This window comes from Amblyomma americanum, chromosome 2 (assembly GCF_052857255.1).
Source record: "Amblyomma americanum isolate KBUSLIRL-KWMA chromosome 2, ASM5285725v1, whole genome shotgun sequence".
Lineage (NCBI taxonomy): Eukaryota > Metazoa > Arthropoda > Arachnida > Ixodida > Ixodidae > Amblyomma > Amblyomma americanum.
Window position 1 is genome coordinate 179254757 of NC_135498.1, and position 21592 is coordinate 179276348.

The 21592-nt window shown below is 48.6% G+C and overlaps 1 protein-coding gene across 1 annotated transcript; it reads right to left on the reverse strand.

Annotated features, from left to right (window-relative positions):
* Nucleotides 1–16480: 16480 nt before the first annotated feature.
* On the reverse strand, nucleotides 16481–18634 carry LOC144119329 (solute carrier family 22 member 6-like). The gene has a single exon (XM_077651980.1). The coding sequence runs from the start codon at nucleotides 18591–18593 to the stop codon at nucleotides 16866–16868; it is 1728 nt and encodes a 575-aa protein (XP_077508106.1). The 5' UTR covers nucleotides 18594–18634; the 3' UTR covers nucleotides 16481–16865.
* Nucleotides 18635–21592: the final 2958 nt, after the last annotated feature.

Sequence of the window (21592 nt, forward strand, 5' to 3'; positions counted from 1 at the left end):
CACTCATCGATTATCTTGAGGGTACCGCCTCGTTACCGCCTCGTCTATTCGCGCGTGGCTTGTCGTCGTTTTGCTTGCGAGATGGCGTCCTCTACAAACGAAATTACGCCCCGACGGACTCTGGTTACCTGCTCGTGGTTCCAACGGCGCTCCGCACTGACGTTTTGCAGGCATGCCACGACGAGCTTCCTTCCGGCCACCTCGGGTTTTCTCGAACGATGGCACGAGTTCGTCATCGTTATTACTAGCCCAGGCTTTCTGCGACTGTCAAGCGTTATGTACGTACTTGCCGCGAGTGTCAACGTCGGAAGAAACCACCTTTCAAGCCGGCTGGCTTGCTCCAACCCATTGCTCCGCCGAGAATTCCTTTCCACCAAGTCGGCATGGACTTACTGGGCCCATTTCCCACGTCATCACTGAGTAACCGGTATATTGTGGTTGCCACCGACTACCTCACCCGGTATTGTGAGACGAAAGCCCTTCCCCGCGCCACTGCTGCTGAAATTGCTGACTTTTTCATCATCAGCATAGTCCTCCGCCATGGCGCCCCTTATGTTGTTTTAACTGACCGAGGCACAGCGTTCACGTCCACGCTTACTCAGGAAGTTATGCGGCTCAGTGGCACAAGTCATCGTAAGACCTCAGCTTACCATCCTCAAACCAACGGCCTAACCGAGCGCCTCAATAAGACTATCGCTGATATGATTTCTATGTACGTCGACGACGACCATAAGAACTGGGACGAAATCCTTCCGTACGTCACGTTTGCCTACAATACTGCCCTTCAAGAGACGACGGGGTTCACGCCATTTCGTTTGGTACACGGTCGTGAAGTCGTGACTATGTTGGACACGATGTTGTTGCCCGATATTGCCCGCCCATCCGTTGCCGACGCTGATGCATTCGTTCGCCATGCAGAGGCTGCCCGCCGGCTGGCTCGGCAACGAACCGGCGTGCGGCAAGAAGTCGAAGCTCACCGCTATAACCTCCGTCACCGCGAAGTCATTTTCCAGCCTGGCGATCAAGTGTGGGTTTGGAGCCCCATCCGTCTGCGCGGTCGCTCCGAGAAGCTTTTGCGCCGTTACTTCGGCCCCTACGAGGTACTCCGCCAACTCAGCGACGTTACGTATGAAGTGCGCCCGCAAGGGAGTGTTCATTCTTCCAGACGCCCGCCGACATCCGAAATTGTGCACGTCGCAAGACTCAAGCCATACCATGCCCGCTAGGACAACTCTCACCACGTTCGGTGCCTGTGGGATTCTGTTAACACCAACACGTGGCTCCCCCTCACCGTCAGGCATCGAGTCGATGCCTTTCCAGAGGGGAGGGGCAATGCCGCACTTAGTTTAGCCGTCACGCTACCGGCTCCCCCGTGCGGTCTGTCTTCGACCTTTGTCGCGCAACGGACTTCGTCCTCTTCTGCTCGGTGCTAGGCCCTGCCGGCTACGCTCTGCGCAGTGTGCTCGCCAGGTACTGTTGTTCTGCCAGGGATTGAACGTCCTACCGGCGTCCGTGACAATATATATATATATATATATTGCCACACTGCTCACATTCTGCGAGCGCCGCCATGCGGCCGAGCGGCATTACTGGGCTCGTGTGGGAGCGAAGAAGAAGAGGACGTTCCCGTTCGAACGCGCGCTGCTTTTCTTTTCTATCAATTATTACATTTTGACTAAATCATTAATATTTAATCACTCTCTTTATTATTATTCCTAAAATTTTAAAATCGAAACACTCATCCCTTTTCTGTTCATGACGAAAAATTCACCGGTGTTGCACTCCCACGTGCTTTTCCTTTTTGTAAACTGCGTTCAGGTGAATAGCCACCCGATTCTTGGCCGATCCCCCAGTGTGGGTATGTGCCATCTTTTGATAGGCTAACAACAACAACAACAACAACAACGCGCGCTGCTGGGTTTCTGGCCTTTGGATTAAAAAAGCCCCGTTTTTCGTGCCGCCCTACGTTTGTCGGCGACATTTTGGTGGAGCCGCTGGGTATCGTTCCATGAACGCTCACCCCGAGGGCAACTCTGACGCTGACCAGCGACGCTTGGACACAACACCCGTCCACAAAGCGAGCCGCCGCCTGCGAGGCCTGCAACCTGAGTGTCAGCCACTGACGAGGCCGGTGCGTACCATGACGTCTACTACAGGCAGTCAGACAGGCCAGCCTTCCGGCACTGTCCCGCCCGTTGTAGTTCTCACCCCTCGCTCACCACCATCCTTTCACGGCGATCGGTTTGAGGACGTCGAGGACTGGTTGTCCAGCTTTGACCGTGTGGCCACTTTTAACCAGTGGGACGGCGACCGAAAACTACGAAACGTGTATTTCTCGTTCCAAGACTCTGCGAAGACATGGTTCGAGAACCATGAGGCATCCTTTACGAACCCGGAAGCGTTCCGCCGTCAGTTGCTGGCTACCTTCAGCACAAACGCACGCAAGGAAAATGCCGAACTCGCCCTTCGCACCAGGTCACAGCAGGCGAACGAAAGCGTCGCTATGTTTATTGAAGACATGGCACGTCTTTTCAATCGGGCTGACCCTGCCATGCCAGAGGCTACCAAGGTGCGCCACCTCATGCGTGGTGTGAAGGAGCAGCTCTTCGCTGGCCTCATACGCGACCCACCAAGAACCGTCGCTGACTTCGCTAAAGAAGCCACAGGCATGGAACGTTCCTTACATAAACGCAGTGCGCAGTACGGTCGTCCGGGAAGTGTTGCGGCCAGCAACTATTCTGCGTCCCTGCCAGTCGCCGGGGACGAGGCTCTTCGGGAGCTTGTGCGGAGTGTAGTTCGCGAAGAACTGCGCAACCTCCGCTTAGATGCTCCACCTGCCAGTGTTGCAGCTGTAGCCGATGCCGTCCGCGAGGAAATTCGGCGAGCAGTCCAGCCACCACCGACACCACAGCCGGAGCCGTACGCCAGCAGCTACAACGAAGCCCTACGGACACCGCAGCCGGAGCCGTACATCATGAGCTACAGTGAAGCTCTGCGGAGACCTGCGCCAGTTCCACATGCGTTCCGCCCTGCTGCCGAACAAACGCAGGGGTACTTTCCCTCCGCCGAGCTGCGTGACCCGCGCCCTGTTCGAAAAGCTGACGTGTGGCGCACACCCAACAACCGGCCACTATGCTACCACTGCGGGGAGCCCGGTCATATCCTCCGCAACTGCCCCTACCGGCGGATGGGATTAAGAGGATTTCCACCGAGCGCACCTCGACCGCGCTATGGTGAGACCGCGAGACATTGAGCAGTACCTGGCCGATAATGTGCTGCACTCAACGCCTCCACGACGCCAGTCTAGGTCGCCGTCTCCAAGACGAGTTCCTCCACCCAGTCATGCACCATCATCTGGCCAATTCAGAGGCACGTCTCCCCGCCGGGAAAACTGAAGACGGCTACCTCTGGGGGTAGGACCGCCGCTGCCGCTGACAGTGAACAGCCTCCATCCGACGATTTTATGCGACGACCCCACCCGCCGACCTTAAAGACGATCCCACCGCAGACCTCACCGACGACCTCAGCGACGACCCCATCGATGACGGCACCAAAAACCTCGCCGACAAATTGTCAAACAATTGTTTCCGCCACCGAAATTCTTGTTGCCGCCGATGGCTATGACGTATCTGCATTCGTCGATACCGGAGCCGACTTTTCTGTCATGAGTAGTAACCTAGCCGCAACCCTCAGAAAAGTTCTAACACCTTGGAATGGGCCGCAGATACGCACAGCTGGTTGCCATGTGGTAGCGCCGGTTGGCGTCTGCACCAGCCGTATAAAGATCCGCGGTGCAACTTTCACTGGCTCCTTCGCCGTGCTACGAGAGTGCTCTAAAGAACTGATTCTCGGCATGGACTTCTTTAAAGAGTATGGGGCGGTCATCAACCTGCACGAGCAATTGGTATCGTTTTTAACACAGCGAGCCGTTGATACCGACCCCGAGCCGCACAGAGCACCATTACGCATCTCTGATGACCACACAACGATACCGCCGAGAGCAAGCAAGTTTGTCACAGTCCAGTGTGATACCAGCTCCGGTACTCGGGGCATTGCCGAAGCGAATATGTCGCTGCTACTGTCTCGGCAAGTTTGCGTTGCTCGCGCCCTTGTCGACCTTGTTCACGCGCGTACCACGCTCTTAGTGACCAACTTTAGTTGTGAACCCCAACATTTGACGAAAAACACGGTGATTGCCCATTTTGAAGAACTTGGCGAGCATGCCGGCCAATGTGCCTTATCAACAACGGCCCCCGAAATAGCTGAGCAGGACACTGCTACAGCCATTAGGACCGACGTGAACCCTGACCTTCTGACCATTCAGAAACGCCGCGTGGAAAGCCTTATTGACTCTTTCCGCGACTGTTTTGCATCAACATCCAAGGTTCGCCAGACGCCAATAACTAAGCACCGTATTATCGTCGGCAGTGACCAGAGACCGCTATGTCAGCGTCCTTATCGTGTTTCGTCTAAGGAGCGCGATGCTATCCGCCGCCAAGTTGCCGAAATGCTCCACGACGACGTCATACAACCATCGACGAGCCCCTGGGCGTCACCTGTTGTTCTCGTCGCAAAGATGGACGGCAGCCTACGGTTCTGTGTAGATTATAGATGTCTCAATAACGTTACCAAAAAAGATGTCTATCCACTGCCACGCATTGATGAGTCATTAGACCGCCTCCGCCATGCTACCTACTTTTCGTCACTCGACCTTTGTAGCGGTTATTGGCAAATCGAGGTCGACGAACGTGACCGAGAAAAGACCGCCTTCGTTACTCCTGACGGACTGTACGAATTTAAGGTGCTTCCTTTCGGCTTGTGTTCAGCCCCTGCGACGTTCCAACGTATGATGGACACCGTACTAACTGACCTGAAGTGGCAGTCCTGCCTTGTATATCTCGACGACGTTGTGATTTTCTCCGACACGTTCGAGGAGCACCTGAAACGTTTGCGTGCCGTCTTCGAAGCAATTCGTTCTGCGGGTCTGTCTCTCAAGCCTGAAAAGTGTCACTTCGCATTTCGGGAGCTCAAGTTTCTTGGCCACATTGTGAGCGCTCAGGGCGTTAGCCCCGACCCAGAAAAGACCGCCGCCGTTGCTGCATTTCCCCAGCCAACAGATAAACGAAGCTTGCGGCGTTTCCTGGGGCTTTGCGCCTATTATTGGAGGTTCGTTCAAAACTTCTCCAAGCTCGCAGAGCCGCTGACTCGCCTGACAAAAGACTCCGAACCCTTTTTCTGGGGCCAAGATCAGGAAAATTCTTTCATAGAGCTTAAGGCCCGCCTCCAATCTACGCCTATCCTTGCCCACTTCGACGAGCAGGCCGACACGGAACTGCACACAGACGCCAGCAATGTGGGCCTCGGTGCGGTGATTGTGCAGTGGCAAGACGGTGTGGAACGCGTGATCGCATACGCAAGTCGCACTTTGTCCCGTTCCGAAGTGAATTATTCCACAACGGAAAAGGAGTGTCTCGCTGTTGTGTGGGCAATCACAAAATTTCGTCCATACCTGTACGGCCGGCCGTTTTGATTCGTCAGCGATCATCACTCCTTGTGCTGGCTTGCGAACCTCAGAGATCCATCGGGGCGACTTGCACGGTGGAGCCTTCGGTTGCAAGAGTTCGACGTCACCATCGTGTATAAGTCGGGTCGGCAACATAGCGATGCAGACTGTCTCTCCCGAGCTCCTCTTCCGTGCCCACCAGATGAGACCGACGACGATTCTGCTTTCCTCGGCGCTGTCACCACATCCGACCTTGCCCACCACCAGAGGGCCGACTGCGAACTGCTGCCTCTAATCGAGTACCTCGAAGGAATCGCTCCATCTCCGCCCAGACTCTTCTCGCGCGGACTTTCGTCGTTTTGCTTAATAGATGGAGTCCTCTACAAGAAAAACTACGGTCCGACCGACACTGCGTATCTCCTCGTTGTCCCAACCGTGCTTCGTAAGGAAGTTCTTGCTGCATGCCATGACGACCTTTCTTCTGGCCACCTCGGTTTTTCTAGAACATTGGGACGCCTCCGCCACAAGTACTACTGACCACGGCTTGCTGCGGTCGTCCAACGCTACGTTCGAACCTGCCGTGAGTGTCAACGACGGAAGGTACCACCGACAAAACCGGCCGGCCATCTGAAGCCAATTGATCCACCGCAAATCCCATTCCAACAAGTCGGCATGGACTTACTGGGCCCATTCCCGGTGTCCTCCATGGGAAACCGGTATATTTTTGTTGCCACGGACTACCTAAGCCGCTATTGTGAAACCAGGCTCTTCCCCGTGGCACCGCGGCTGAAATTGCACAGTTCTTTGTTCACCACATCGTGCTTCGCCACGGCGCCCCCGTGGTTGCATTAACTGACCGGGGAACCGCGTTTACGTCGGCTCTTACACACGAGGTCCTCCGTCTTAGTGGGCACCAGTCATAGAAAAAACGACTGCTTACCATCCTCAAACGAATGACTTACTGAGAGGCTGAACAAGACCATCACAGATATGATGTCTATGTATGTCGACGCTGACCATCGCAACTGGACGAAATACTTCCCTACATCACGTTTGCGTACAACACCGCCCTCCAAGAAACGGCGCGCTTCACCCCCTTCCGTTTGGTGTATGGCCGAGATGCCCTGACCATGCTTGATGCCATGCTGCTCCCGGATTGTACCCCCTTGTCTGTCCAGGCGCTGACCAATTCGTTCGCGATGCAGAAGCGCTCGCCACCTTGCTTGACAACGCATTCGCCACCAGCTGACAACTGACGCCCGGCGTTACAACCTCCGCCACAGGGAGGTGATTTACCAACCCGGCGAGCACGTCTGGGTATGGAGCCCTATACGTGTGCGCGGTCGCTCTGAAAAGCTTCTCACTACTTCGGCCCCTACGAGGTGCTACGTCAACTCAGCGATGTGAACTATGAAGTGTACCGCAAGGAGTTGTCCGGTCTTCTCGCCCGCCCAAGTCTGAAGTCGTCCACGTGTCCCGCATGAAACCGTATTACGCCCGTTAGCCCCTCCCGGAGTTCACATTCAGTGCTGCCACCACACGCCATCGCACTTTCGGTGTCTCCACACTCTTTATCCCCCTTGCCGGAGGCATCGAGGCGATGCCTCTTGAAAGGAGGGGGGCAATGCCACACTGCTCACATTCTGCGAGCGCCGCCATGCGGCCGAGCGGCATTACTGGGCTCGTGTGGGAGCGAAGAAGAGGACGTTCCCGTTCGAACGCGCGCTGCTGGGTTTCTGGCCTTCGGATTAAAAAAGCCCCTTTTTCGTGCCGCCCTACGTTTGTCGGCGACAATATATATATATATATATATATATATATATATATATATATATATATATATATATATAATATATATATATATATATATATATATATATATATATATATATATATATATATAGAGAGAGAGAGAGAGAGAGAGAGAGAGAAAGAGAGAGAGATTTAAGAGAAGTGGGCAGTTCTACAAAGACACTTTTATTTATCAACGTTTCGACCGCGGTGCGGTCTTCTTCAGGACTGTAGTGGTCTCGCGTCAGATGGACGTTTTAAGTTTATGAGCTCAGGAGGAGGGAGAAAGGAGTGTAACAAGGAAATAGCAACAACAGTTCAAAAAATTGGAAAAAATAAAAATAAAGATGGTGGTGCGGGGAGCAGACAGGAAAATATTGGGGGAGGAAGCAAAAAAATAGAAATAAAAGAAAAAGGGTGAAAACTAGTATAGTAAGGAAGAGTGGGGTACAAACGGAGATGGCGAAACGAGAGAAAGGGAGAGGAAGACGGAACCTACGTTCGTAACATTCTCTACAATGGCTCCTGCTCGCACTTCATCAAGACACGTCCTTTGGAAATTCCCCGTCGAGAGCCCAACTACCGCCATCATCGGGGACTCTCAAGTGAAATATTTACATCAGCACTTTGATCCTGCAATCCCGCACACCCCAGCATTTATCTGCCAACCTGGTGCCAAAATTGAAGACATCCCCAACCTCCTGGATTGGGTATCACGAGGTGTGTCGGACATCGTCCTTCACGTCGGAAGCAACGACGTCGCAATCATGGATGCCGCCACCGCCGCAGACCGGTACGTGCAACTAATACATCAAATCAGAATAGGAAGACCGGATATTATTAACATTTTTGCAACGCTCGTGCTTCCTCGGGCTTCAAATTTGCGAAGGAATTCAACCAACAGGCCTCAAGTGGTAAAGATTAACCAGAAGGCCCAGACCTTTAATGCCCTTCTTGTCGACATCTGCCGACGAGAGCAGAACACCTTCTTCGTAGACCACCAAATGGAAATATTCCAGCCTAGCACAGTTCTGTCTGCAGATGGCGTGCACCCCAGCTTCGGTGGAGTCTCGCTGCTGTCTTGGAATATCTATAACTTACTCCTCCGAATTCGCCACCTCACATTGGGGCAATGGAGAGACTACGCGCCACAACATCCACAGCCTCGGCAGCAACAAAATTCGATGAGTACTCCAGAGCCTCGAACATTTGCACAAGTCGTAGGCCAAAATGCTATGTCTACCAGACAAGCAGCAGTCAGCCGGCCAGACATCATCACCAGGCCACCACTCACCTCCCGGACATCGAGGGGACACTGCAGCGCAGCACTAAAACAGCCACCCCAGACCACCAGTGGCACAGCAGCAGCACATTCCCCTACAGCAAGCACCTCAGCCCAGGCGAGCACATGAAACAAGCCATCGTGTCGAGAGGCAAGCCCGAAGAGAAGTACGCAACCGAGGCGGAAACCTGCCGCGGATTCTGCACCATAACAGCAACCCATCACCAGCAGCCCGTCATATAACTGTGGACTGATCCCCAGCACCCCTGTTTTACCATATGACCTCCGGAAGCGTTGTGGTTCCGCCCAGCGAGTGCGCCGGGACTGATACACAGGCCGCATGAGTACTCCGCCTCCCTTTTTCTCATATCACCGCAGCCCTGTTTCAAATCCTCAGCTTTTCTTAAATTACGAAAAATAATTGATAAGCGGTTTAGACATGACCTTCATGTTAAAACCTTAAAAACGTACCTTCGGGCTAATATCGTACCGAAAGGTCTACAAGTGAAGCTGATACCAGCAATGAATAATCTATCAGAAGGAGACAAAAAGAAATGGAACGACATAATAAAATCAGCTTCCCTAGAGTTACTCAAAATCACAATTCGGCACTCTGAGAAAGCTTCGGTGATACTGGGAACAGAGGAGCGTCGGGCTCGGAATAATCTTTTTGTTTCCGCACTGTAGGCCGAGGAACTAGAACGTTTCAAAACAAAAAAAAACTTCAGAAATTGGCATAATCAATATTAGAAAATTTACACGGGACAAAGTTCCCCATGACGAATGGATGAAAGAAGTACTAAGTGTGGTTGGATCAAATTCTCCCAACCCCGATATCGCTCAGTCAAAGGTCAGCCAAGGCCAAACACTCTCAAAACAGGGTCATCAAAGTGTAGACAACATCACCAATCTATCTCTAACACCGCTCACAGAGTATGAGCGAGCCGTCCTATCTAGAGCGCTGACTATTGCCCCCGCACAGGCAAATACAAGAATTCCAACTCCTGAAAGATCTTGACGACTTCGCCAGAAAACTTCGCCTGAGAGAATACTTCTTTGATAAGCCCGAAAACCCCCACCAAAACTCGGACTTCCACCCAGCAAACCAAAATTGGACTCCCAACATCGGGCGGGAAAAACACTTGGATATCTATATTTAGCAGTTCAAAATGACATTGTTGAAAATTTTAAGAACCGCAGGTTAGGACCAGAAAATCTTCCTAAAAAAAAACGTACTGCTCTCAGGGCGCTCAGCAACCATACCGACATCGTCATAAAGCCAGCTGATAAGGGCGGAGGCATTGTTATCTTGAACAGGGATGACTATTAAAAGAAGACATCGACAGCTTTCTGACAACCATTTTTATAAACAACTACATGGCGACCCCACCGACGAGCACTCAAAAGCTATATCTGACATTCTCCTCGACCTCACAAAACACAATGAAATCTCCCCGAAACTATGCAAGGCACTCACGGCTGCCTACCCTTCTCCTGGGCGTTTCTACATGCTCTCTAAATTACATAAAGCCGGTATTTCTGGACGGCCAATAATTTCAAGTATCGGCACTCTCACAGAACCAATATCAAAGTACATTGACACTCTGATTAGCCACATTCCAGCCACACATCCATCCTACACCAAAGATACAAACCACTTTCTCCGCCAGATAGACAATATAACATTACCAGAAGGAGCCTTTCTTGTGACCATGGATGTAACATCCTTATACACAAACATTCCCCATGCCGACGGCATTGCAGCCCTTTTAGAATCTTATGAACAGCAGAGACCTCATGAATCTCCAAGCCCAGACGTGTTAGGAACACTAGCCAAAATTTTGTTAGAATATAATAGCTTCGAATTTGATCTTCAATATTATCTGCAAGTAAGTGGTACCGCTATGGGAACAAGGATGGCCCCAAATTATGCCAATATCTTCATGCATCATATAGAGTCAAAATGTCTTTCTTCTTGTCCAATTTAGTTGTACTTTTACAAGCGCTATTTGGATGATATTTTTATAATATGGACAAACACAGAAAAACAACTTATTCATTTCATTGACAGTTTCAACTCCGTGCACCCAAACATAAAGTTTACGCGCACCTACTCAGCCAATCAAATCAATTTTCTTGATGTGGACATTCTGGTGGACAAGGGGTCAGTTCGTACAACCGTTTATAGAAAACCAACGGACTCACAAAAATATCTACATTTTCAAAGCGCCCATCCCCGTCACTGCAAAACCAGCAGGCCCATCGTTTTCGAAGAATCTGCTCTAACGACCTAGACATTCATGAAAACTCCGAAGTCATGCGCAACGTGCTCTTAACACAGCGCTATCCACGTTCCCTTATTGATGACGCCATAAGCAGAGCTTCAAATCTTAACCGTAGTCAAATACTCCAGGGGCACCGAATAGATAACCGAAATGATTACACTACAAACCTTATTCTCACATTTAACAGTAACGCACCGAACATAAACAGAATTCTTAATAAGCACTTTAACATTCTCCAGCAAAGTCAACGACTATCGAAAATATTTACATGCGCACCTCGCGTGATTTACAGGCGTGCCAAAAACATTCAGAACCGTCTAGTCCACTCCAAGGAACACAAAACCTCAAAATATGGATGCCAGCCCTGTGGTAAAGGTCGCTGCAAAGTTTGCAAGCACATGCAGACTACGTGTTCCGCAACTAGTACGAGGTCAGTTTTCCAGCATTCAATCAACAGTAACTTTGACTGCGACTCATCAAACATTATTTACCTTCTTGAATGCACTGTGTGTAACCAGCAATACATAGGACAGGCAAACACTGCATTCCGCATTCGATTTAACAATCACCGCGCACACGCCAAGTCTCTCCCAAACCTTCCCCTATCCAAGCATGTAAACGCAGAAGGACACCCATTTGACTAACTAAAAGTAACAATTATTCAAGGGGGCTTCAAAAACAGGCGAGAACGTGAACAACGTGAATCCTATTTTATCCACAAGTTTAATACTATTCAAGAAGGTCTTAAGGAAAAGCCTGGTACCCTTTCTTTTATTCACGACCTGCAAACAAAATATTACTACACTTCTCGTTAATTGGCTAACTCAGATATACCTTTTATAACTCCTAGTGTATATCCCAGGCATTCATACCCCTCCTTACTTACACTAGCCTGCCTCGTGCACTATTGATAAGCTTTTGACGTTATTTCCTTACATTTTCCGACAATTTGAAATCTTTGTACACAGCTAGCCCAGCCCTCCTCCCCTACAAACAAGTATTCCCGGCGAGGTCGGTTCAACGACCCGCCCAGGGAGAGGGGTGCACCGTTCAGTGAAATCCAGATCCCATGAGTAAGTTCTTACACATGTGCTCGTTAACGTAGCCCACTCCTTCCTTAACGTTCTAGCTCTCCGCTCACCGGAAATTAGTGAGACCCCCAAAAGGCGCCTGGTTTGGCCTGTTCGTCGCTGCCAGTGTCATTTGCGCAGCGGCTCCTCTTTGGCCACGCATCTGCAGCGGCGCCCTTTGTGTTTGTGCATTTTGTTTGTGTGTTTTGTTTGCACGTTTTGTTTTCGTACGCCTGTGGTTGCCGTGCTGCCCATGTGCCCCGCACCGTCTTCCTCTCCCTTTCTCTCGTTTCGCCATCTCCTTTTGTACCCCACCCTTCCTTACTATACTAGTTTTCCCCCTTTTTTTCTTTTATTTCTATTTTTTTGCTTCCTCCCCCAATATTGTCCCTGTCTGTTCCCCGCACCCCCATCTTTATTTTTATTTTTTTTTATTTTTTTCAATTTTTTGAGCTGTTGTTGCAATTTGCTTGTTACACTCCTTTCTCCCTCGTCTTGAGCTCACAACGTCCATCTGACGCGAGACCACAACAGTACTGAAGAAGACCGCACCGCGGTCGAAACGTTGATAAATAAAAGTGTCTTTGTGGAAGTGCCCACTTCTCTCAAAACTTTATTCTGCGGAGCCAACGCAACCTACGTTCGTAATATATATATATATATATATATATATATATATATATATATATATATATATATATATATATATATATATATATATATATATATATATATATATATATATATATATATATATTGGTTGGTTTTGCTCACCCGAAGAGCCAATAGGCATAAAAAATACTTTTCGGAAAATAAGAACTAGCTCTTGCCATATATATATATATATATATATATATATATATATATATATATATATATATATATATATATATATGGCACGAGCTAGTTCTTATTTTCCGAAAAGTATTTTTTATGCCTATTGGCTCTTCGGGTGAGCAAAACCAACCAATCCTGGCATAGACCAGCTAAGCATCTGCCAATTTTTAGCGGTGCTGAGTACACTGTTCTGGACGCCCCCCCCCCCCCCCCCCCCCCTGTTGTTCAGCCCTGAGCAGGAGCGCACATGTTCTCACTTTCCCATTCGTACGTGCGTCCCCCTGCCGTCGCGGGTTTTGAGTGTGAGGCTGCTCGGATTACGCCCGTAACTCCAGGAATCTTCCCTTTGCCCTATCTCGACGAGGCACGCTGCTCAAACCTGGTAGCTGCGGTCTAAAACGTTGGGGATCCAGCGCAAGTCTGTAGAATCAACGGTAAGTAAAGAAAGAAGTTAGGAGGGGGGGGGGGGGGGCGTGTTAACCATGATTTGTAAAATCACGGATTGGAGCTAGGTGAGCAAGCCACTTTCGATGGCTTTAAAGATAGTCGCCCAGCTTCACGTAACTTGAGTACAGAGGAAAACCCTTTAATAGAGAAGCAGAGAATTTATCCGACGTTTAAAAACCGCTGGTGTGTTACTCTGCGTGGAGAAAGGAACTTGGCAGATAAAGACAAAAGGAAAGGAGGGCAGGAAAAGTTAAATTAAAGAAAAAGATGAACATAAAATTCGGCCATTAAATTCCTACTAAGGTGCATCGCCCAGAAATAATGTAACATATGAAATGATGAAGTGCATAGTCTGATAAATGGGCTAACAAACTTCACTCCTAGAAGAATGCATGAGGAAAAATGCAAGCTATGCGAGTGCGTTGACGGTTTGTTCTACTTGCGAGGCTTCTGAGCGCTTGTATACGCCTATCTGCGTTCATGTCACATCGAATACGTCCGCACAGCTGAAGGCTACCTTGAAGAAGCTCCCACTGCGCGCCAAACCTGGTCATGATATGCAGTGGCTTATGTTGCCGTGGCTGCGGCCACTTTTTTTTTTCATATCCAGAAATGATGAGATGTCCGCTCCTCACTTGTACCCATTTCAATTATGGCACTGCTGGCAGCCCCAAGACATTTGCAGAAAACAGGCTGAGTTTAAGAAATTAAGTGCCCTAATTGGGAATAACGCATTAACCCATTCCGGAATTTCCAGCCTGTGCAGTTCAACTCCGAAACTCATTCTGAAACACTTTATTTTCGAAGTCTACTTTGAAAACACTATTTATGGCCTCAAGGACTTGATGTGTTTTATACCTTTTTCATTGGATATCATTTGCTAACTAATAGCCCGATTTAAGGGTACAATTTGAGGCAGCCTATTGAATCTTTTCTAAGCTGTTGTCTTTTTCCGCATTCGTTAATTATAATCTTGAAGACAGGACTTTGTGCAGATGATTGTGCTATCCAGATATGGAAAATGTCTTTATGTAGGGTGCGGTGCAAACCACTCCGCTCGGTTTGAGCTTTGCGTCCGCGTGATGGCTTACCTCGTTACTTAGCTTTGAGGGCTTAACCACACGGGGCTGAACGGGGGAAGTCTCAATATATGCATGCGGGAGCATGAAAAGTCATCTAATGGTGGCCGGGGTACGCACCTCTCGCAGCATAAAAAAAGGCACAAGTCCACAATTTTGCAGTGCAAAATGAGTGTTCTTTGGAAGCACAATGACAAAAAAGCTCGTGATATTACTGAAGGATAAAAAATGAGACTGGTCTGTGATATAAGTGTGAGAAAGCCATTGCTGAAGGCGGAAATTGGCTATCACAACAAAACCGTTTTACGTCTGTGACTGCATTTTTTTTTTGGCCACATGCTTGGGACTGTGAATGCAACTCTCTTCACATATATTTCGTGCGTCTAATAAAAAACATTTGCAGTTTATAGCGAGCACTTCGTGCCGTCCTTCGTCCTGGCCGTTTTTCTGCTTCGCTTGTTACTACTACACTTCTTGTTCTTGAATGATTCGTCTTTGCGGTGCTCCAAAATTATGTAAATGTTGTAGGATGTTTTGCAAAAGGTTATTTAGAGGCGCATTTAATGATAAACGCAAAATAACTTGAAGGAAACAATTGTATGCGATTTACTAGCAACATAAATCTTATGAATTGCGGATTTCAATGCTAACGGAGTAGCAGTGTCAGAAATTACGCCTTATACGTACCCTGCGTAATTTTTTTACGAACAGCCTTGGCTGGAAAAAGCAAGACGTAGTAGCATCGAACAGCAAATAACTGTACTTTCATAATACTGCCCCGAATCTTTGCAGCGTTTCTTTGCTCATTCTTCAAAACAGTCGGCAACGCCGCTTTATCGCTTTGTTTGCGATGCAAGACGTGACCAGATTTATCTCGATTGATCGCATCTGGGCAGAGCTGATGCTACGTTGTTCTAGAATGTTCTAGTAACTTTGCACGCTTTATCTCGAAAGTTTGCTATTATCTTTAAATTGAGCACGGCCGACAGCAGCGGGCATACTGTTCCCCGACCGCCGAGCACGCTTGTTGCTACGCCGTCGCCGAGTGATTGAGCCCATTACTGGCGCAAGACAGCCAAACTAAAAGAGTTTTGTTAAGACGCCATTTTCGCTGTCGTTCTGCTCCCCGGATTGCATTCACCTCTTCGTGACTCTGTTCGGCCTGAAGTATAATAAAGATACTGTTTCTTACTTTAAGAAAACCTTCCTATTATGTGCTCCCATTACAAAGACTAACATTTATAAGGTTCAAAGTGCCCAGAGAAAGGATGCTCAATTTATATTCAATATCTTTACGCGAACTTCCGTGTCTCAACTCACAGCTAGCGCTAATTTTTCTGTATTAGATCTAGTGCATAAATTGCTTAATGGACAATTCAAGACATGCATCATGTAATTAACCAATTTTCCTTGTCTGAGTATGCCACTAGACAAAGACAAGCAAAAACCGCAACGCTGTTCCGCCCACATAGTTGCTCTAAGAACTCTGTTGTTGTTCTCGGAAAATAACGTACTCAAATGACCTTGGTAACAATAAGTTTTGCAACTAAACCTGATTGTAGTCCCTTCCCACCTTATTAAATCAAATCTATTAATAGAATGTGACATTACTTTTTTCTTCCTTCAACTTGCATGCTCGGTTAGTACTTATTGCCACTATGTCGCGGTAGATATGCTTTTCAGAAACATGCCTATCTGGGCGTGTTGGTGCATGTTTTATAAGCAAACTATGACGCAGCAACAAACGAAAGACAAAATAATAAATAATCTCTGTTGCTCTCTTTTGTCTTTCGATGCCCTATATATTGTTTATGATATGTTCCTTCCGGCCTCGCCTAGCTAAAATCCTGGAAACGGAGGGGGAGTATATGTGTCTTGGAAAGCAAGAAAATTGTCTCCTGTTTTAATAAAACCAGCTTCCTTGCGTGCTTTTCTTCTAGTCATTACCAAAGTTCTCCTGTCCCTCAGTTTACATATCGAAAACTGCGCCGGTTCAGTTATTACATATATTTCCAAAGTTTCGCGTAATTACTTGCGGATAAACTGCACGACCATCTCAGAGTAAGTAAACTCCCCATTTTACTTCCGTGATCCTATTCCGCTCAGGAAACAAATCCATAATCGGCTGGGTTTCTCAAAGTGAATGTAAATTTTATATTGTCGTTCGGCGGCGTCCGGTACGCGTAGTTAGTTCAGGACGCTTGTATAATGTGTTGCTCGAGCCAGAGTCACAAATCACTTCAAATACGACCAATGAGAAAAGGTTTTTTACGATCTTTACAAGAAATCGAGCTCTGGTTTTATCACGGCGCTTGAAATAACTATGGGCAGCCCACGCACACACAAATGCATTAAGCAAACATAATACAAAAACTATTCGTTAAATGTTGCGTTTAGTGTAATACGCTTGCATATGAACATGTGGCATAGAATAAAAGCATACAAAGAGCCAAAAATTTGATTAACCGTACCAAGTAACATCAAGATAAGGCCAGCAAGCGGTATCTCACATCCACAGCATAAATTACACCGGTGGCGCTCAAAACATACACCCTACTAAAACATAGCAGGCTAATACAGCCTGATGTCCGCAAATCTCGGGTCCATGCTTTGGAATCTGGATGACCGAGCACTGCCACGAGACTTGCGGTTATATTCCTTCTTCGAAGGCAACGAATCCAGCGTCTTCTTCATGTAGTCCATAGTGTCCATGGCACCGGCAGAAGACAAATGGCTTCCCAGTGTTTGCTGCTCGGACGAGTGCAGGAAGGTGAGCTGAGCAAGCAGCATCAGGAAGAGTGCGGTTCCAGCTAAGGCGAACAGCACGTCGTTGCGCCCAATATCTTGCTGCACTGATAACAGGACGGCACACACGCCTCCCACGCGGCCGAAGCCGAACAGCCAGCATATTGTGCCGCAACGCACACGCGTAGGGACCATTTCCAAGACGTTCGTGAAGATGAGGACTTTGACCACGTATGTCAGTGGCTTGGCTAAAAGGAACGACAGCGTAGTTAAGTAGCCATACCCGAATGCGAAGCTCAGGCTTATCACGCAGGCGATGCCACAGACCGCTGCCACTGTTGCGGCCAGCAAGCGTGGCGGTGAGATTTTTGTGAACAAAATGTACAAGAGGATGAAGCTTGCGAGGTTGGCTCCGCTTGAGGTCCACTGGAACCAGGCAGTTGTTCCGGACGCTACGTAGGCCTGGACGGCCAGCATGGAGTACTGTGTAAAAGTACTCGAGAACGATAACCCGAGCATCACAAGCGCGCGGCGCTGCACTGCCTTTGCTTCAGCTGCGTCTCCTGATGTGATCGTGATGCGCCTTTCGGTCCTGAGAACCTCTGTCCTGAGCCTTTCCAGCATGCAGGCAGTGGTGGAAACTGGAAAGTGGTTCTCCTTGGCCGCGGCGATCATCAGGACTTCAGCTCTGTCCATGTCGTTCACGGAAACGCACCAACGTGCTGACTCGTGCACTGCTGAGACCGCGTACAACGTAAGGACAGTCGGCGAGAGAATGAAGATCTGCATAACAATCCAGTTGACCTGTCGTAGTAGCCGTGCCACGGCAAGCCACACCTCGACCATCAGCATGCCTGCGGTCATGGCAGCGCATAGGTGCCTGTTCCTCTTCTCGTGCGTCGACGCCTCAAAGAGCAGTGTGCAGGAGAGCACCGCGACCGTCGCCACGCAGCCAGAGTTGAGGAACCTGGAGAGGACGTACGCCTGGTATGACGCTGCGCAACATCCGCCCACTGTGGCGATCTGCAGGACCGCCACCGCTGAGAGAAGTACAGGCATCCGTCCGACCCGATCAGCCACGAGTCCGACTGCGCTCATGGCAATCAGTGAGCCGCCGATGTAGAAGGCTTCCGCCAGAGCTCGCAGCCACTGTCTATGGCAGACCAAGTCCCAGTAGCTTATGATGGTACTTCTCTCCTGCTCCGGGTCGTAATCCCACTTGTCGCAGCTCACAATCCGTGTGTCATTTGGGTCGCCCGGTTTTTTGTAGACGTTGCATCGGCTCAAGCGGCCATCAGCTTCGAGAGGGAGGGATGCGTTCCTCCAGGAGGCAGGAGACATCGCTTGGTCCTGCGGCTGCTTGCACCAGTGGCCAACGTCGCCGGAGATGAGCGGAAAGACGAGAGTGTGGCACTGCAGTGCACATACTGAGAAGATGGCAAGAATTATGAAACAGCGCTGAAAATAACCGTAGCCGAAGACATCGCCGCAGTCATAGGAGTCGCTCGTCACTAAGTCTACCCGGCTCAGCCTCCATCTTGACAAAAGTAGCATCTTTGAGGCTAGTAAGAAATGTAGTTGCCTCGGCACAAGCTGAACTGCGGCCGTTGCTAAACATGCAGCGTTTCTCTTCTTCTTCATCTTCTTCTTCTTCTTCTTCTTCCGAGATGGTGGAGCCTGATGCGCGGCTCCTTAAGCGCAGCGGGTCCCCCATGTCTCATTCCTTGTCTTCTCTGGGCACCCAGCCCAAATCAAAGAAGCAGCAGCTTGGAACTAAACCCAAAGATACCATTTTGTAGCAGGCAGTTGCTGCTGCTAGACTTTCGCAACCATAGCGTCGTTGCGAGTTCTGCAGTGGAACTGTCGCTCTATTCTTTCCGCTTCACACATTTACACTGCATTTCTACCCAGCTTAATTCGGATGTCATAATTCTGCAGGAAACGTGGCTTTCAAACGACAAACAATTTCATATCAAAAATTACCGTTCATTTCGCCTAGACCGCCAGTCAAGAGGCGGGGGTTTACTAAGTTTAATGTCTTCAAAATTTTGCCCCAGGGCTATGGTATATTTTCAACAAATGTCTCCTGACTGAGATTTTGGCACTAGACTTCGTACTTCCTGGGTGCTCTCCATTTTCAATAGCAAATTGTTATTTCCCCAATGGAGTCCAGGATGTTAGACCTCTGGAATTATTACTCGCTAACTGTAAAAACCCAATTCTCGTGGCTGGGGACTTCAATTCTCACCATGTGTCGTGGGGTTTTAGTAGTAATACATGCGGCAAGCGCCTTTGGGACTGGGTTTCTGATCACAACCTGATGTGCTCAAATTCAGGATCGGCCACTTATATTCACTCACACAATCAATATGTTTTAGATCTCACGTTCATTAGTCCTGGAATTGGCGTAACGAATTGGTCGACTGTTGATAGCGGCACCTCAAGTGACCATACACATATTCATTTTGATATCATATGTCGTGTTACTCCGGCGTCTTCTCAGTTGCGGTCACATGTAAATTATGACAGATTTCAGACGGCGTTGCGCTCTGCCCTTGCTTCAGTGTCTAACATCGCCGAGGTCCACCAGTCAGCAAGGATATGTCTGGCTATAGAGGAAAGCCGTAAAACGTCGGAGTTCCTGGTGAGGCCAACAAAAGGGAATTCTTCTAACTGGTGGAATGCGGACTGTACAAGAGATTACAGGCGGAGAAAGGCAGCATAAAAAAATCTTCTTCATAACCAATGCCCGAATAACTGGAGTGATTATAAATTTATTGCAGCCATCTTTAAACGCACAGCCTCTCGCGCCAAGAAAAAATATGACTCAGAACACTTCGATTATCTTTCAAAGGCAGGCAACCGACGTGCACTATTCGGTTTTCTATGGTCTAGGAAACAGCTCATGTCCTCTCATAATTTTCAGTCATTGGTTATGTCACCTGTAGAATCTATCTAGGCGGTTGAATTAATTGCCACAGGCCTGCAAAAGCGGTTCTCGTCTTTACTACCTTTGCGCCCATTGTTGTTTGCACCAGTCGTGCCAAATGATAATGCCTCACAAGTAAATCTATCAGAACTTTCACTAATGGTCCAGAGATTGCCAGCTGCTGCTCCTGGTCCTGACGGTGTTACTACAAAGATGCTCAAGATTCTATTTGAAGAGTCTCCCAACTCCTTATTGCACCTAATCAACTACTCTCTCAAACACGCTTGGATACCTTCTGAGTGGAAGCTGTCCAAGGTGATCCCTTTGCTTAGAAATCAGGGTAGAGGCTATGAATTGGATAATATTAGGCCAATTTCTTTAACATCAAACGTGGTAAAGTTGATAGAAAGGGTGTTACTAATTCGGGTGTCAGCCATTGTGGACCGCAAAACTATACTCAGCCCGTGCCAACTCGGTTTCCGGCCACGGTGTTCGATATGGAATGTACATGCTGATCTTGAGAGCAGAATTCTCCTTGCTCGTCGTCAACGCCTGGTCGCGGCTTTGGTTACGTTAGACGTCGCCAAAGCTTACGACAGTGTAGAACACTCCATCCTGATACATAGGCTACAGTCTCTTCAATTTCCAGATTAAAAAGTTGCATGGATATCTGCATTTCTTTATAACAGGGAATTCTTTTGCGTCCATAATGGTGTTCATTCAGAGAGGTACAGACAAACGCGAGGTGTACCGCAAGGAGCTGTTCTTTCTCCTGTGCTCTTTAATATTCTGTTGAGCTCAATTCCTCTCCACCGCCATGTACGCACTTACGTCTATGCGGACGACATTGCGTTTTTTGCTGCTGCGCCGGATATACACTCTCTGTATGGTCTGTTGCAGTCATATTTGAATACACTTGAGCACTGGTTGAGCGCATTGCATCTGAAGTTAAATGTTGGCAAGTACGCCACTCTTGTTTTCCCTCTATTCACTCCTGTAGTGGTCTCTCTCACTTGCCAGTTAAAAGTAATACCGCAGGTTCAATCCCTAAAATACCTAAGGGTCTTTTATGAAACAAACGCACCTGGCGACCTCACAATGACCATGTCGCGGCGAAAGGGGCTCGTGCCGTGGGCATGTTTCGGAGATTATGCCATCCCCGGTACGGCATGTGCAGAGATGCGCTATTAATGATCTACACTGTGTATGTCAGGCCAATTTTAGAATTTGGATCATTGTTGTTTTCAGGCTCGGCTACATATAAACTTCGTCCTCTCGTCCATTTAGAGAGGGAAGCACTTCGCATGTGCCTCGGCCTTCCAAAATTTGTGGCTATTAATGTGCTGTACTTTGAAGCCCGCATTCCTCCTCTCTTATCACGACTTCAAATTTTAACTGCGCGAACTTACCTCAGGATCTATGAATCCCATTTCCACCGTTCCCAAAGCATTTTCTGTTCTCAGCCGACCTCCTTTTTTGGTGTCGCCTGGTCTCGTTTCAATTCCCCTCAGGTAGTGTTTGTGCAAAGATTACTTCAGCCTTTAGATGTAAACATTTATGATATCCTTCCTGCGCTTCGCAATGGGCCGCTATCCACATTGTTTTCGACGACATATTCCCAAAA

Coding starts and splice junctions, on each gene's coding strand:
- LOC144119329 (XM_077651980.1), bottom strand. CDS start 18,593: ATGCTACTTTTGTCAAGATGGAGGCTGAGCCGGGTAGACTTAGTGACG.